The sequence below is a fragment of the Enhydra lutris genome, unplaced genomic scaffold (assembly GCF_002288905.1).
Source record: "Enhydra lutris kenyoni isolate GAN:26980312 unplaced genomic scaffold, ASM228890v2 scaffoldscaffold25, whole genome shotgun sequence".
NCBI classification, from domain to species: domain Eukaryota; kingdom Metazoa; phylum Chordata; class Mammalia; order Carnivora; family Mustelidae; genus Enhydra; species Enhydra lutris.
This window is the reverse complement of record NW_019154109.1, coordinates 465078-479461: the sequence shown is the minus strand read 5'-3', so window position 1 is coordinate 479461 and position 14384 is coordinate 465078. Positions and strand designations below refer to the sequence as shown.

Sequence of the window (14384 nt, the reverse complement as noted above, 5' to 3'; positions counted from 1 at the left end):
CATGTGTGTTTACAATTCCTTGTATGTATGCCCATGTAACCTGATCGCTCAGGCCCCAGGACTCTGGGCAGTTTATGATTTCTCCTACTGTGGGTGGAGATGAGTGTCCCTGGTGAGGATTTCAGGTCTCGGTGAGGGTCACTACACTGAAAGGAGCTGCAGCTTCCAAGAATTTAGGGAGGCTTACAAAAAGGCTACTGGCTGGGTCTGCGGCCTCTCTGTCCCAGCGTCTAGAAGAGCCTGGATTCTAGTGAGTATCCAAATATGTATTTTCAATGAAGGAAAGAAGAGAAGTTGGAAGGGAGGGGAGATGAAGAGAAGGAAGGGTTAAGGGGAGAGGAGAATTCCATGGAGGATACCAGGAGAAGGATGTGGAAAAGCTGCCTTTTTGAAACGATCTTCCCACCCACGGGATCTCTCTTCTTTCTGACAGGTGCCTCTGAGATCTTAATTCTCCTTCGCCATCTTGGGTTCCTTCATTAAAATAAGCTGCAGAGGGGACCCCTCTTTGTCCCTCCACCCCACCAGGAATAGTTAGGCCAGGCTGGGATACCACTGAGGAGGGACCAGCAAACCCTCTGAGGAAGGGAAAGTAGGATGTGAGTGCACGCATCGAAGCCCCCTGGAGCCGAGGTCCCCTGAGGATCAACATGATTTTGAAGGCGATTGTCATGAGTGGTGGGAGCGGAGAGAGCCACTGGCACCTAGACTTTCTCAGGGCCCTCCTGGACTTTGGCAGCCATGTTGTTGGTCTGGATCAAGAAGGCAGTGTAGGCCATGTCAGCTTCCTCCTTGGAGGACTAAGGGGGCAAGAGGACAGGAGTCAGTGTTTGGGGCACTGGCTCAGCAGGTGGGGATCGGAGGGAGTGTCGGCACTTCATAATCTTGGCCTAAGCAACCCAAGCCTGTGTTGACCTGCTGCTCTTATTCTAGCTCCTCAGGCTCACTAAGGACTAATTTTGAGAAGCGGAAAGTTGCAGTTTCTAAAAATACCTCCCTCTGTCTCACTACCTCCTTCCGACACATGGAGTGGAACCACCTCTGTTGCTTGGGCCTGTCCCCAGAAGCTCTGCCCACACAGTCCATGGGCAAGGTGGTCTAGACTGATGTCAGCCACAGTGGTTCACGTTTTTCTTTCACTACCTGCTCAGAGATGGAGCTCGGCAACAACACAGGGCTAGAGAGGAAGGCTATCTCCAGGACGAGCTTCCTCCCCTACTTGTTCCAGATTCGGGGTCTCTGCTGCTTCCAGGGAGAGTAGATATGAAAGCAAGCATTAAAACCCTGGACTAGGAGGCCCAGGGGATGGGAGGAGGGTAATACGTGACCCAAAGCCAAGAATCACCTCTGGTAGGGTTGTAAGCAACATGGCACTTGACTGGGGTGGGGAAGGGCTTCTGGTGACTACCAAAGTGCCCATGGCCAGCAGATGTCTTTCAGACCCAAGTGGAAGGCTGGTCCTGAGCAAACTCTCAAGGGAGGCTGGGTGGCCTGAAGCCCACAGGTTCCACAGCCCAGGAAGGGGATCCACTTAATCACCGGCATTTGACATTTGGCCTTCCCCATCCTGTGTCTGCAGTTTTGTTGTCCTTCCTTCTCATCCCTCACTCTCCCTGCCTCTGGCATGTTCACAGCCCGTCCGCTTACCTCCTGCCTCTGCCTCAGTCACATCAACAGCACAGCCAGGAAGGCAGGCCTTGCCCTCCGAAAGTTCTCCTGAAAACTATTTTCACTGCCTTCCCTCTTCTGACATCAGCCCCAACACTGAGGTAGCTTCTCCTGAGGTCTAACTGCCGTCCCTCATGCTGCACTTCTTTGTCACAAAAGTGAGGCCTCCCTCTCCCTCCTCGTTCTCACCCGTTTTGCCTTCTTGGGTTCTTCGGTCTCTGCTGTGTTCTCGGTGGCAGTGCCGCACTCTGTGTGAGGAGCGAGGGGCGGGGGGTCTTAGCCTTCACTGGCCTTATACCCCCACCCCAGAGGCAGGGTCAGGTCTCATTCTCGCTCCCCCCAGTGGGTCGGACATTCCCTTTGAGTGAGGGACGTACCATCTTTTCCTCCGAGCGTTGTCTCCTGAGTGACTGGCGAGGCCCCCATGTTGTCATTGGCACCAAAATCCTTGGAGTTCTCAAAGTCCGACATGCTGATGTCTGTCCTATAGCTTCTAATTGAAACCCGGTCTGTCCAGGAGAAAGAGGAGTTGGTGTGGGGACAGAGGACATATGCGAGCAGGACATGCTGCCTCTGAGGGACCCTCACAGGATAGCTGGAGAGGACAGTGTGGCACGTTGCTCATCTCTGACTCTGACCCAGAGCAGAATGGAAATGGTCAGAGGCTCCTTCCCTGTCCCTTCTCAAGGAGAATCAAGACTCAATAACCCCTGACCTTTTTTTTTTTTTAAAGATTATTTATTTGTGTGTGTGTGTGTGTGTGTGTGTGTGTGTGTGTGTGTGTGTGTATGTGAGAGAGAGAGAGAGAGAGAGAGTGAGAGAGAGAATGAGAGCAGGGTGAGGGACACAGGGAGAGGGAGAGAGTGGGAAAGAAGCAGATTCCCCACTGAGAGCAGAGCCTAATGTGGGGCTCGATCTCACTACCCTGAGATCATGACCTGAGCCAAAACTAAGAGTCAGAGGCTCAACCAACTGAGCCTCCCAGGCACCCCAAGAACCCCTAACCTTTCAAGGCACAGTGCCTCGTTCTGTCCTCACATCAGCCCTGTGAGGCATGGCATGTATTATTATCCCCGCCTTGAACCCTGAGGAAATGGAGGCATGAAATGGGGACACCCAAAGTCACACAGCCAGCCAGTTCTCAAAGTAGGCCAGAAGTGTAGCTCCCCCTGCATCCTGAGCTCCTCATCCTGGAGGTCCTGCCTCTGAACTTGGACCTGGAGCCATTACAGGTGACCTTCCTGGGACAGCGGCACTCAATGTGAGTTTTGGGTATGAGTTTATCTTTCCCCACCCTGCTTTCCCAGAACACTTTCTCAGAGCCTGTGAAAGAGAAGAGACCACGGCAGCCCCACACTAAGGGCAGCTAAGCCCCCTGACTGAGGTCCAAGGGCTCAGGACTGGAGATGCGGGGCAGGGGCCTCCCGGGCACTCACCAACGTTCTTCCTATGCCGTGCCCTGAGCACTGCCACAACCACGGCCCCCACTGCCAGCACCAGGCCCAGGGGCACCAGGGTGGAGACAAGCACTGTGGAGCTCCCACTTTGTCCTGCAGAGCTGGAAGAAGGGCTGAGTTAGTCGCTGGAAGGGAAGCCTGGGGTTTCAGGACATCCCAGCAGTTTGGGTCCCCCCCAACCGTTTCTTTCCCTCCTCTTGGTACAGCCCCTCAGCTCTTCTAGGGAGACTTCCCCGACATGGCAAAGGCAAGGACAGAACATTCTCTGCATCCCAGGTCTGGGAAATTGAACTGAATGGTGGACATGCCCCACAATCCCCGGGCTCAGGAGAAGGGCAAAGAGAACCACGGGCCCCTCCTGAGCACAAACCAAGGCAGAGAGGGCTGCCCCACCAACGAGAGGAGGACAGGCCCTCCTCTGTGCCCCCCACAGCCCAAGCTCAGGTCCTCATCCTCTGGGATATTCTCCCTCACCTGCTGGCATCTACGGACCCTTTGCTCCCATCTGCAGGGTCTCCGACATCCTTCACTGTTTTGTCATCCACAAAAAGCCTGGGATTCTGAATGACTTTGCTCTCAACTTCCCTGACACTCGACTCTAACCCTTCTTCACCGGGAGCTGAATCCACTTGGCTGATGTCTTGGGACCCTGGAGAAAGACAGGCGGGGCTGGATTATTTGTTCTCTCTCTGTTTTCCCTCCTTGATATCAGGGAATGCAAGGAGTGGGACTTCAGTAGCAATCACGGGGTCAGGGTGAGATCTCAAGGCTATTAGAGTCGAGTCCAGAATAACACTAGAAGTAGATGATCTCTGTCCCATTCATACCAAACTCATTTCCATCTCCAAGGCTCCATGGCATAGCTCCAGCTCTGCATAGGGGCTGGCTGATCATTTAGAGACTGACATTTTTCTCAACTTTTTGAAACTCTGCCCCAGGTCTGCTGGGTGCGATTGTGCTGCCCCCTGGTGGTATCTTGGCAAGGGTTCCCTTAGTGAACAAGACCAGTGGGACCCAGGTATGGTAGGATTTCTAGAGATTCTTATAATACCCTCACTAGGGACAAAACATTTCATGTGATATTTTAAAAAAGAGCCTTAAAATGCAAACATGCTCGAAGAATTTGCCTTAATTTTCTTTGTTATATCTTACAAATGAAGATATCTGGCCTCTTTCGAGAGCAGGCTTTGGCAGAATGTATTGCATGTAACAGTGACTTTGAAATTTCACGATGTAGACGATCTCTCTTATAGAAAGGGCTTCAAAATAGCCTGAAGGGGCAACTATAGGGCTTGTCTTGAACCTGTGGTTATATGGCAAACCTACTTTTTTTTCCGGTTTGTATGCTTTTCTCTGATGCTCCTTGTAGAGGGATAAATGAGACTCGACAGAGGCTTACTCTCCCCCTGCCTCCAGTCAGTCGCTTATAGTCAGACCAGGGGCCACCTCTGATGGACGAGCTCGTAGGCAGGAACCTTCTCTGGTAACCCCAGGGGACATAGACTTTGACCTCAGAGACTTACCCTTTACCCTCTCCTCGACTGACAAATAGACAGCCATGGTCTCTCCGTATCGGGGCCCATCCTTCACCCCGCACCAGTACCAGCCTTCATCTGCCTTGGAGACTGGGTTCAGGGTCATGGAAATTATCTGGCTCTTCTGGTCACAGTTCATGAAGGCCTGGCTGGGCCCTTCATCTTGGCTGGGCAGAGTTTTGCAGCCTCTGTCACTCCACTTGCACCAGTATTTCTCGAAGGAGTAGTATTTGCATGGGAAGTGACAGGAGAGCTTGAAGGTCTCCCCAACCCGGCCAACAGCATTCTTGGGTACCTTGAGGCCTGGTTCTCCTGGAGTAGGGCAGGAGGGAGAGATAGGCATGCAGGTTGGCATTGGTGAGACTGCAGGGAAATAACTGTGGTGGGGACCTTTGTCCATGGCCCATTTCCTCTCTGGAGAGCATTATAAATAAATACATTATACTGAGTACATAAAGAATGTGATGTATGTGCCTATGTAATAATTACTATTAATGACCCTCATGCATTAATCTAGTCTATCATTAAACATAGGGTCTTACCCATTGGCCTCAGTTTGCTTTCCTTGATCTTCTCTTCTAGACTCAATACAAAGAGCCACACTCTACTTCAGCTGATGGCATATATACTGTAAAAGAGGCCACTGTTCTTGATACTAAAAGGGGATACACTTGGTGGTGTAGAGAGTGTGGAGTATGTGCAGGAAAGGGTGCTTGTTGCAGTTACGAAAACATGATGTCTCAATTGTTGGGTTCTCTCCTGAGGTTTGTCCCATCAGCATGGCATGAGATAAGAGGAAGAGTGGTTGAGGGGGATGTCACTGCTGACTGAAGGGTCCTGGGGCTGCCTCCCTTCCCTCTTGTCCCTGTTCAGCTCTTACCTTCGACAATCTTGAGCTCCACCATGTACTTCCAGTGATTATCACCATTGGTCAAACACCAGTAGAAGCCAGCATCCTTGGGGGTGAGCTGGTTGAGTATGACTGTGTAGGTGCCATTGCCTGGCTCTTCATGCAGTGTGAGCCTGCCCTTGTACTGCTCCTTAACCAGCTCCGCACTCTCCACCAGCGGCTGGCAGCGGCCATTTTGAGTGTCTTCCCAGCGACACCAGTACTTCAGGCTGTCTGCTTCCTTGGGGTTGTAGGGGCAGAGCACTGCCACAGAGCCACCAACCACACCTTTCACCACAGAGGGAATCTGGGGCATTATGGTCTCTGGAAGTACAGAAATGGAATGGAACATCTGCAACACGGTCTGGGTAGCTCCTCCCCATGGTCTCAGCTAGGGCAGAGAGTGAAGTTTAGATCATTTACCTCACTCTCCTTAGAAAATGAGAAAGGCTTTTCTAATGTACAGAGTCTGTAGCTGAAGACATCCAGCCAGACTCCAGTGACCTTCACCACTAGTCTGGGCATTTTGTTTCCTTTCCCCCACTTTATTCTTGGCAGAGAATGGAAGGAGTTTAAGGAATGACTCTCAGTTCTCCTTGGGCTTCTTATAAAATCTTGCTATATACAAGTTTTTGTCTGTTTATTAGCTCATCCCATTAAAATGGCCAGATGGTTTTTCCCCAAATTAAGAAAATATATTTAGGATGGTATGCTTTAAAATATAAACTACGTAGCACAGAAGGTTTTCTAGTTGGTGACTCTGAGGGCCATCTCAGGAAAAAAAAGATGGCCGTTTTCCAAAAACTAAAGCTGATGTCCAGTGGGAAGATGGACATCATATGAAGATGCTGAGGAATGTAGTGAGGGCCAAGCTGATATAAAAGTACTGCCCAGGGAATGTGAGCCCCTTAAGGAAAAGTCACAGGTGACATTGAACTGCGAGTACTGGTTTGCTGTTTCTCATGAGGGTAACTCTCCGCAGTGCTCCCCAGTGAGGGGGAGCAGGGATTTAATGATTTCACCACCTTGCTGGCCTGCCAAACTAGAGCTATGTAGGCCAGGTGGTGGAGTTAAAAAATACTCTTATGAGATGTTGAGGGGGAAACTCAGAGGCTGTGGTATTGTTTTCCTGGGACAGCACTGAGGCCAAGATAAGACCAAGAAAAGAACAAGATAAACTGCCCATTACAGATTAAGGGATGAGGTGCTATCCTGCTTGAAAGACTAGGGAGAAGGGACAGGTGGCCCTTGTAAGCTTTGCCATGGCACTGGGGTTCCATGCTAGGTCCTTACCATGGCTCTCTGAGACCCAGATATTCTGCGGGTCTTGCCTCAATGAGGAGCTTCGCTCTCCTTTTTGTTAATCAGGGACAGCCATCAGAAGGCCTTTGACAGAGAAAAATTGGTAGATAATGCAAGGCTGAGGCTGTGTTTTCTAGCACTCCTGTCCAGCTGCCTACATAGCACGTAGTTCAGGGCCAATGGGGAGAGGATGACATTGACTGACTGATGGATAATGGATAGACTCCCAGGGCATGAGACAGGTGTCCACCTGCTGCGCGGACACTCTTCTTCCCCTCCCCATCCCAGGTCTCACCTTCATTGACAAAGAGTTGCCAGGGCTGGGTGGGGTAGCCTTCGTGAGGCTGACCATCAGAGTGGGTTCCACACAGGTAGTACCCGGCATCCTCTTTCCTCAGGTTGGTGATATGCACACTGAAAGAGCCCTTCTCCTTGGGAATAAGCAGGATCCTGCCCTCAAAAGCCTGAGCCTTCTGCCCCAGGGTGTTGATGACCACGTCGCAGTCTTTCCCCTTGCGTGTTCTGCACAGAAATCTGGCTGTATCTTTCACCTCGGGGCCCAGGGCACAGTCAAAGGTCACGGAGCCCCTCAGATCTCCATAAAGCAGTTCAGGCTCAGGCTTCAGCACCTGGAGGTCAGCATAACTCTTCTCAGCACTGGGGCCATCCCCAGCCTGGCATCTGTACATCCCAGCATCGCTGAGCCGGACTCGCTTGATAATGAAACTGAATATTAATTGGTTGGTATTCAGAATATCGATCTCTGCTCTGTCTGTATAGTTGGAGTTCACATTTCCATAGGAGTCAATGACTAGAACACAGAGCTGGCCTGTGTTCTTGCACACGGACTTCCTCTTCTCAGAATTCTCATGCTTGAAAGGGCAATTGATGGTCACTGTTCCACTCAAGTCAGCAACGTAGACCCCAACGCCATTTTGAAGCCCAGGACCTGCAGGATAACGGGCAGGTGGCCAGTTGTGATTTCACTTTCTTGCAGTTGAGGGCTGTTTAGTATTCCCAGTGAGGGTCTGGGTATACCTATCACCTTCACTGCCTTCCTTCCAAGGAGGACACTACCAGAATGTCTTCCAAGGACCAGCTTTACTGCTGTCTCCTCCATGAAGCCCTCCCCAAGCTGGGGCTAATCTTTTCCTCCTCCGTGCTCTCTTGACACTTACATCTGTTATCTCTTATTACATCTGATCTTGCCTAGAGTTAATTATGTTCCCCATAGCCCAGAAGTCCCTTGAGAGCAAAGACATACTTTACCCATGTGTGACTCCCCCCCGCAGTGCCCAGCACCATGACTATACGTGGTAGGAACCCAAAGTAACGTGTGTTGAAATAAACAGAATGAATATAAGGATAGGGTGATGGATTTCAGTGCACTGTGATGGAAGTTTCTAAAACTTACAACAGTCCAAATATGGAAGGATCTGCTTTGTAAAGTAGTGAATGTCTGCCATTTCAAGTGTTTAATCAGAGGCTGTATACCCATTGTCTCCAGTGTTCTTTCAGACATCCTGTATAAGGTCAACTCCAAGTTCTCCTCGGCTCTTAAAATTCTTCCATTTTATGACTCTCCATGACCACCTGAATGAACTCTTTATTCAGTCCATAGATAACCCCCAGGCACATGCCAGGGGAATATCTTTGAGACATATCTTTGAGAACCCCTCCAATTTTCCTCCCTTAAGACTTCTTTCTCTCTTAATTTCCCTTGATTATCTGAAATGCCCTTTGTTGTTGAACCCTTGTCAGAAAGATCTTTCCTATTTTTCTCTTCTCTTAACTAGAACAGCCTTTTCAGTGGCCCACTCTTGCAGGGCCCTGGTCTTTGGGCAACAACTGATCATTTCATTTATGCTAAGGGTGTTGATGTACTAACAGATCCCAGATCAAAAATGCATTTTGAAAGAAGCCTTCTGGTGACCTTAAGGTCCTGATCTGAAGGGTGCACTAATGGCAGGAATTTAAGGATCCCTAGAAACCTCTCCTTGCCTTTTCTGTCTCCCTCAGTTCAAAGACCTCTCTCCCCGCCCTGGAACAAACACAGTAAGAGAACTTGTCCTCCTGATGCTCTTCTAAGCTACCGCTTTAGTAAAACCCTCAAATGTCGTAGGCCCTGAAGACCTAGAAAGTTGTACTCACCATCCCCAAGGGTGTGCCATCTGTCTCATTTCCATATTCTATTATGAAAAGTCCTTGCCTCTGGAAAGAGAACTCATAGTCTTCCCCACCCCATGCTGGACCTCTTCCCTCTCAGGAAATGCTTCCTCCAGCCCTCCCACAGCAACTGAGATGAGTTCCTCTCACTTTTCCAAGGAGCCCAAGGAGCCTGGGTTCTTACCCCGGAGGACCTCCAGGTTCACATCAAAGGACAGACCTCGGCTGTTAATGCCCAGACCACACTTGTAATGCCCAGAGTCGCCCCGAGTGAGATGGTCAATGTTCACCACAAATGTGTTGCTCTCTGGGAAGTTGGTAAGGTTGGCTCTGCCCTCATAGTCCCTGGAGATGTAGCCTTCTGAAGAGACGAGGGTCGTGCAGCGGCCCTGGGCCCCCTGTCGGCACCAGTACTTCCGGGTATGCCGGTTGACAGAGGAGTCTGGGTAGTAGCACGTGATAGATACTGAGCGCCCTTCCACACTGCTCACTTCCTGGGGACCGAATATGGGACTCTTCATGGAGACCACTGTGGGGACAAAAGGCAGAGGTTTTCCGAGGTCCTGGCAGGTAAAGCCTGCTCAAATGATCCCAACAGCCTCCCTGAGGAGATGAAATTGTCCCCCCGCACATGTGCCTCCTGTAGATTATTTGCTATGCACGACAGCAGGACAACTGCTGCTGGACAATTCTACATGACTTGCTGTGATTGGGTAAAATGATTGATTAATCGTTATTACATTCTAACTGTATCTCATTAAGGATTGCCATTTTAAGGACAATGGAACGGCAAACTTACTTCATATCTCTTTCCATTAATAAAAAACCACTTTGTGGGGTGCAACACCATTGCATTTGTTGTCTATTACTTTCTTATATTTCTAAAAACACTTGGTAGATTCTTTTCTTTTCTTTTTTTTTTCCAGATAAAAATATTGGGAGCCAAGAAGGAAAAGTTATTTTCTCCAAACCCCATAGCAACTCCTGAGAGGTCTGATTTGAGGTCTAGGCCTTTTTTTTTTTCCTGGTAAAGAACCTTAACCAGACTCCTGGCCTTGAAACAAGTAATTGCCACTCCTGTTCTGGATCCCCAACACTGGTCACCAGGTCTTTTTTCAGACGTGACCTTTCAGCACCGTCTGTGTGACTCCTCCTTGAGTCGGTACAGGTTTTGAGAGTGGCATCCCTGGGGACAGGCCAGGTTTCAGTGTTCCCGGCACCCTGGGTCCTGGAGGGGTGGACTGGGGCCTGACAGACGCACCTGGGAAGACAGCCAGCAGGCAGGTGAGGAAAAGGAGCCCCATGGCTTGTGGTTCTCAAGGGGCTGTGCCACCCAGGCCGACTTCTTTGTGGGAAGCTGAAAGAGAGTAGCAGAAAGGATGAAGCTCTTGTGTTTTCCAAGGCCAGTTGGCTTTACAGTTCCTGTAACACCTATTTGGTTTTGTAGTTCCAGTAACGGACAGAAAGCCTGTTGAAAGCATGAATGGCTCCGCCTTTCCCATTATATTTCAAAGTCCCATTATTCCACAGAGCTTTTCATTCCTTAATAGTTCTAAGTAGCTATTTGTCTTCTCAACTAAACTGCATGTTCCTTTGGAGTAAGGACACAGGTGCCATTTTTCCTGTGTCCCTGTCTGGGTGGCATGCTCCTAGGGTTAGCTCTGTAAGGTCTCAGAACAGCTCACTGGATCGTGGGTTATACCGACCAGTGGTCCCGTCTCTCTGTTTCGGCTGCCCTCCCTACAGCCCTGGCATACTTTATGGTGTGTTCATATGAGCAAACTGGGTCCCCTCGAGAAGGCCCGATAGGGATTAAAGTTTAAATGTCACAATGATGGTCTCTTACATTAGCTCCTTCCGGGCACTGTGTTAAATAATGTACATGTATTATCTCATTTAAACTTAATATCACCCTCAGAAGTGGTTGTTCTTCCCCACATTTTACATAGGAAGAAACGGAAGCTTAAAACTAAGTGCTTTCCTCAAGGTCGTATAAGACTTAAGTGTGTGGGTGGGCAGACTGGGAGTTGGGGAGATGGGCAAGATTTGAACCCAAACTTGTCTGACTCCACAGTCCAAGCGCTTTGCCTTCTCCCGATGCATTGGGTCACACCTCAAACACAGGAGCAGGCTTAGCCCTGTGCTCATTCTTGTCTGTTGTAGAGCCCCCGTTACTTATCAAAGTATTATCATTCACGCCTTCCTGGAGCTTCATAACTTCCCTGTAGCTAAGACAGAATGGATATAATTACAACTGTTTTATGAATAAGAAAATCAAGATCTTGAGATGCTGAGGGATAGGCCCAAGATTTCTCGGAGATTCAGTTATGGGATGAGAGTTTCAAGCGTAGGTATTGTGGCTTATTATCTTGCCTCATCATTCAGGACAGAGGAAGCTGGAGAATCCAAAATAAGGCTCCTTGGAGGGTCTGGTGCGGGTAAATCTTGCCATGTCTGTGGATGTAGCTTTGGGCTGGGGTGGGGTGGGTGTAGCTTGAGGGTCCCAGGGTTCAGCCTTACCATTGCTATCCTTAGGATCCCGAACCGCAGCCCAGAGGAGGAGAAAGTTGGACAGAGGAGCCCCACTTTCCCACGAACTTCGGCAGGCTTTAACCTTTGGAGTGGATTTGATGATGGATGAGAGCATTAAGGGAGAAAACCTTGTCAATAAGCCCAGTACCATAATGAGCACTTATAAAGATTAGGAAGCCCTAAGCACTCGGAGCCCAGAGAATGAAGTCCCAGGCTCCCCTTACCACCCCGGCCCCTGCTCCCGCCCTCAGAGACTCCCTTCATTAGCTTGAGCCAAAGGCAATAGAGCTGTTTATCTTGGTTATTTCTTTTCCGGGGGGGAATTCCCCAGCAAGGAACCTTTTTATTTCCTTGTGCAGATAAAGGTATTCTGTTTCTCCAGTTCTTTGGGAGAGTCAGGGGAGTGGGTTCGGGAAGGAGGGGACAGATATGGTGCCAGGTGGCAGCTTGAGGTTCTCTTGATGCCAATTAATTGCCCCAGACTTTTCACACCAGGCCAATGATTAACTCCTGGGGTAGGTTCTCAGCCAAATGCCAGCGTCAGCCCCAAACTGGATGCATTCGGGGGATGCTGGTTTGAGGAACCGTCTGAGTGGTCACTCCAGGTCACCATGAGACAGACTTCCAGGGGGGACCAGGCCTCAGAAGACTGGCAAGTCTCTCTCTTCTGGGAGACTCGGCGTGGACTGGGTGCAGAGCCCCAGGGAAATTACCTTGGGTAAATCGGGCCTTGGGTGCAGTGACAAAATGCCACATGCTTTGGAGCACTGAACCAGCAGTGCTTCCCTTGGTGCTGGTTCCTACTCTCACCTTCAGACAAGCAAGCTCTCTAACATTTCTGTATGCCAGGAATGGGTACCTCCCTGGACTGCTAAAAGGGACTTGCTCTGGGTTACAGAGAGGTAGGTGCCTGCTTTTCCCAAGTGGAAGTCCCAACTTTTGGCTCAGGCTTCCTCTCGTTGGTGACTTGCTTACGTGGCTGTGACTCTCCACCTGGGGAGACGACATGCACATGGACCCACGAGCCTTTGCACAGCCTCAGGGCAGGGATGAGAGCATCAGGTGTGCACAGCTGGAAGGGCAAACCTGGCAGAGAGTGACCTTGGTGAGAACCACAGGGGAGATGATGGGAGGGCAAGGGCACCCCCACTCTCGGAGGCAGGAAATCTTTGTCCAAAGATGAACTTGAAGCACCGTTTCTCTGCTAGCAGCTGATATGACTCTGGGCTTTGACGATCATTAGAAATCCCTTCTTCTCCAAACCAAATTTTTTTCCCAAACCTGGGAAATTCAGGTGTCTGGGAGGCCCCAGGCCATGGTGGTTAGAACTGGCTTAAGCAATTTGCTTAAGGACAGAGCATACTATTTACTGGGCACTTACTAGGGCAGCAGATGCTTTGCTAGCTACTTTTCTTACGTGAATCCATCCATCATCACAAGAACCCAAGAGACAGATAAAATTACCTTCATGTTGTAGATGAGAGAGCAAAAGGTTAGCGAGATTCTTGGCCCCAAGACCCACAGCAGTATTAGATCACTACCGTATTATCATTCCTTACAAGAGCAGAGGGACCTGTCCTTTTGGAATCTACATAGGCTGGGATACCCGGCATGAAGGCACTTTTTCTTGTCCTTAGAACAGGACTTGTTCTTTTCCCCAGCTAGGCTGGTGTATTCTAAATCACTCTCATGTTACCAAATTACTACCCCTGACACATTTATAACATGTCTACACATTGTGGATTGGGGCAGGGTTGTTGGCTGTGCTGGAGAATAAAGTTTATTACCTTGTAAAATTAATCTACCAGGCTCCCCTTTGGTTAGAGTGACTGAACTTTAGCTCTACTAGGTTGGAATCCAAACCTTTGTCCACCAAATCTATAGTTTCCTTTTTTTTTATTCAGAGGGAGAGGGATGTCCCAGACAGACCAGGTCCTAGCACAGGGGCTGGCACACCATTTGACCTTCAGCCTCTCTGAGCTCTTCCTCTGTTTGGTACATTGTACAGGGCCAGTCAGGGCTCTCAGCCCCAGAGGCTTCGGAGAGGAGGGAGAGTGTGCACAACAGGGACTCGAAGCCAAGTTGGCAGTTTCTGACATCTTCCTGTGAGCGTAAACTTGGAGGAGCAAAAAGCTTGGAGCAGCTGGCCTGGCTGGGGACGGGGCTTTTCTTGGCCTGACCTGAGCAGCGCCTTCCCTTACTTCTAGAAGAGGCACCGCCTGAGTCCATGTGGGGCTATCCCTTCTGTCTCCCTCGGGTGCAGGAGCAGAGCACATGCTAGAGTGATCCCGGAAACTGCATGATCACTGTGTGGTTTGAAAGGGCCTTGGACATGAAATGACAAGTAGGAGCTTAGGAGAGTTTATGTAGTTTACATAAGTCCTGGCATGTGGGACAGTCTCCATGTAAAGGCAACATTTGGGGAAAGGGAATAAGAATTCTAGAGGACAAGAAGATGGAGAGAGAACAGACAAGGGGTCTGAAGAATGTATGACCTAGAAATACTCAAGACTTTCTAATCCCATCCCTGTCAAAAGTGGCCCACATGAATGCAAAATTTAAGCAGAATTAAACAATTGAAATACCAGCTCCATGAAGCTCTGGGAATAAGCTTCGTGGATGTCTAGACGACCTTTCTGTAAAAACTTAGAACCTTGTTATTAATTCCACCCCATTCTACCTTAATGTGTAGATACTTATCTCGTCCACTCAACCAAATGGCTTGCTCCTAGAAGGCAGGGGACAACTGGGATCAGTCTCTACAACCCAGAGGGGCTTGCGTGAGAACATCTGGCAAGGACCAGCTGTTCAGCGAAGTTGAAGGGATTGGAAAGG

General features: G+C 49.6%; 1 protein-coding gene across 1 annotated transcript; it reads right to left on the bottom strand.

Moving 5' to 3' along the window:
* Window positions 1-704: 704 nt before the first annotated feature.
* Window positions 705-10321, bottom strand: LOC111151190 (polymeric immunoglobulin receptor). The gene is made up of 10 exons (XM_022508993.1): window positions 10279-10321; window positions 9202-9546; window positions 7147-7800; window positions 5541-5873; window positions 4649-4972; window positions 3600-3774; window positions 3105-3226; window positions 2046-2177; window positions 1858-1916; window positions 705-800 (listed from the first exon to the last, which is right to left on the bottom strand). Exons 1-10 carry the CDS (start codon window positions 10319-10321, stop codon window positions 705-707), a joined length of 2283 nt encoding a protein of 760 aa, XP_022364701.1.
* Window positions 10322-14384: the final 4063 nt, after the last annotated feature.